Below are 2,955 nucleotides of genomic sequence, written 5' to 3'. Positions count from 1 at the left end.
CAGTAAATCAGCAGTCAATGGGTTATGTACCCTATACAGTAAATCAGCAGTCAATGGGTTATGTACCATATACAGTAACTCAGTAGTCAATGGGTTATGTACCCTATACAGTAACTCAGCAGTCAATTGGTTATGTACCATATACAGTAACTCAGTAGTCAATGGGTTATGTACCCTATACAGTAAATCAGTAGTCAATTGGTTATGTACCCTATACAGTAACTCAGCAGTCAATTGGTTATGTACCCTATACAGCCAATCAGCGGTCAATGGGTTAAAAATAGTCAACACATTATTTTGTATTTTATCCTAAACTTGAACTCCTAAATTAATCTTTAATCCAGCCCCTTATCAATTATGCTGTTGTACTGCAATCTTCCTTAATCCAGCCTTTTAACAAGTTATAAACAATCCTTCCTTAATCCATCCCGTTATCAGATTGTACTACAAGCCTCCATTAATCCAGCCCGTTATCAGATTATACTACAATCCTCCATTAATCCAGCCCGTTATCAGATTGTACTACAATCCTCCATTAATCCAGCCCGTTATCAGATTATACTACAATCATCCATTAATCCAGCCTGTTATAAAGTTATACTACAATCCTCCATTAATCCAGCCCATTATCAGATTATACTACAATCCTCCATTAATCCAGCCTGTTATAAAGTTATACTACAATCCTCCATTAATCCAGCCCATTATCAGATTGTACTACAATCCTCCATTAATCCAGCCTGTTATCAGATTATACTAAAATCCTCCATTAATCCAGCCTGTTATCAGATTATACTACAATCATCCATTAATCCAGCCCGTTATCAGATTGTACTACAATCATCCCTTAATCCAGCCTGTTATAAAGTTATACTACAATCCTCCATTAATCCAGCGTGTTATCAGATTATACTACAATCCTCCATTAATCCAGCCTGTTATCAGATTATACTAAAATCCTCCATTAATCCAGCCTGTTATCAGATTATACTACAATCATCCCTTAATCCAGCCCATTATCAGATTATACTACAATCCTCCATTAATCCAGCCTGTTATAAAGTTATACTACAATCCTCCATTAATCCAGCCCATTATCAGATTATACTACAATCCTCCATTAATCCAGCCTGTTATAAAGTTATACTACAATCCTCCATTAATCCAGCCTATTATAAAGTTATACTACAATCTCCATTAATCCAGCCTATTATAAAGTTATACTACAATCCTCCATTAATCCAGCCTGTTATAAAGTTATACTACAATCCTCCATTAATTCAGCCTGTTATAAAGTTATACTACAATATTCCCTTAATCCAACATTTTATCATTTTGTACTACAATCCTCCATTAATCCAGCCTATTATAAAGTTATACTACAATCCTCCATTAATCCAGCCTGTTATAAAGTTATACTACAATCCTCCATTAATCCAGCCTGTTATAAAGTTATACAACAATATTCCATTAATCCAACATTTTATCATTTTGTACTACAATCCTCCATTAATCCAGCCTGTTATAAAGTTATACTACAATATTCCATTAATCCAACATTTTATCATTTTGTACTACAATCCTCCCTTAACAAATATTTTCCTTGAGGACTTGTAAAAAGCCCATTTTTAATACATAGAGTTTGATTCTGTAGAAATTATTCTTCAAGTCATGATTTAAACCCATGTCTTCCAAGCAAGTTTAGTGTGTTCTTCATGTGTTTCATACTGAAATCCTAATCGATCCCTTGCTGAAACTTATTGAAATGAAAGCTAATGATAAGCACTCCATATGTAATTTAAAATCTCAAGTCTTTGTACTCTTGTTATAACTAGCAATAGATGATGGTCACGACCTAGACCGGGATATGCTGTCGGGAATTTACGAAAGAATCAAAGCAAGTGAATTCAAAACTGGTTCTGACCACGTGACCCAAGTAATGAAGGTGCAGCAGACGATTGTTGGCAAGAAACCAGTAAGTAAATGAATCACTTATTTTTTAGTGTTAACGTGTGGATTGAGTTTTCTGTTTTCTTGATTTTTTCAGGCTTCTTGCTAAGTTCTTCATTGGGTACAGAGCCCCAAAATAGCATCTGGAAACTAAAAACAAAGAGCAGGATAAGTTCTTAGATCCACTTGTTGTTGTTATAATCGTTATTACTATTAAACTACAGACACTAGCAAGCGGGTCAGAAGAACGGGGTTTCCTTTTTTACCTCCAATTTTTACTGACATACTTCTCAACTTAGACATGATCTACCTGATCATTCAATTATTTTCAAGGTTTGAAATTGTGCAAAAAGTAAATACTCAGAAAATAACACAGTAAAAACACTATATTCTAATAAAAACTGGGAATTTTTTAAAATAAAAAGTTTACTGCAATGATTTAAAGAATTTGATGCACAGTAAATAAAATGAATAAGTCATGTCATCCAAAATCAATAGTTGATTGACTGAACTTTCCAGAACTTGGCCCAGCCTCACAGAAGACTGGTCTGTTATTGCCGACTGTATGAAGTATATGATGTAAACAAGAAAGAAAGAGCAGGAATTCATCAGAGAGAAGTGTTCCTCTTCAATGATATGCTTATGGTAAGGACGATGACTTGTAGTAGACCAATTGAAGCTGTATTTAATCTTATAAATCTAATGCTTTATTAACCTCTGTTTTAAAGACAAGTTTAGTTTATTTTATGGTAAGGATGATGACTTGTAGTAGACCAGTTGAAGCTGTATTTAATCTTATAAATCTAATGCTTTATTAACCTCTGTTTTAAAGACAAGTTTAGTTTATTTTGTGGTAAGGATGATGACTTGTAGTAGACCAGTTGAAGCTGTATTTAATCTTATAAATCTAATGCTTTATTAACCTCTGTTTTAAAGACAAGTTTAGTTTATTTTGTGGTAAGGATGATGACTTGTAGTAGACCAGTTGAAGCTGTATTTAACCTT

General features: G+C 33.6%; 1 protein-coding gene across 2 annotated transcripts in view; it reads left to right on the top strand.

Moving 5' to 3' along the window:
• The first annotated feature begins 1,699 nt into the window (after window positions 1-1,699).
• LOC106476308 (IQ motif and SEC7 domain-containing protein 1-like) overlaps window positions 1,700-2,955 on the top strand; it is a 12,347-nt gene continuing 11,091 nt past the window's right edge. The window contains exons 1-2 of one of the 2 annotated variants that reach the window (XM_013936968.2): window positions 1,700-1,975; window positions 2,470-2,595. In XM_013936968.2, the coding sequence (XP_013792422.2) occupies window positions 1,868-1,975; window positions 2,470-2,595 (234 nt within the window). In that variant the 5' untranslated portion in view covers window positions 1,700-1,867. The remainder of the gene's footprint in view (window positions 1,976-2,469; window positions 2,596-2,955) is intronic. The other variant, XM_022380215.1, reaches the window with a different exon arrangement.

This window comes from Limulus polyphemus, unplaced genomic scaffold (assembly GCF_000517525.1).
Source record: "Limulus polyphemus unplaced genomic scaffold, Limulus_polyphemus-2.1.2 Scaffold10241, whole genome shotgun sequence".
In the NCBI taxonomy this organism is placed as follows: domain Eukaryota; kingdom Metazoa; phylum Arthropoda; class Merostomata; order Xiphosura; family Limulidae; genus Limulus; species Limulus polyphemus.
Note: the sequence above shows the minus strand (reverse complement) of the source record. Positions and strands in the feature narration are given on the sequence as shown.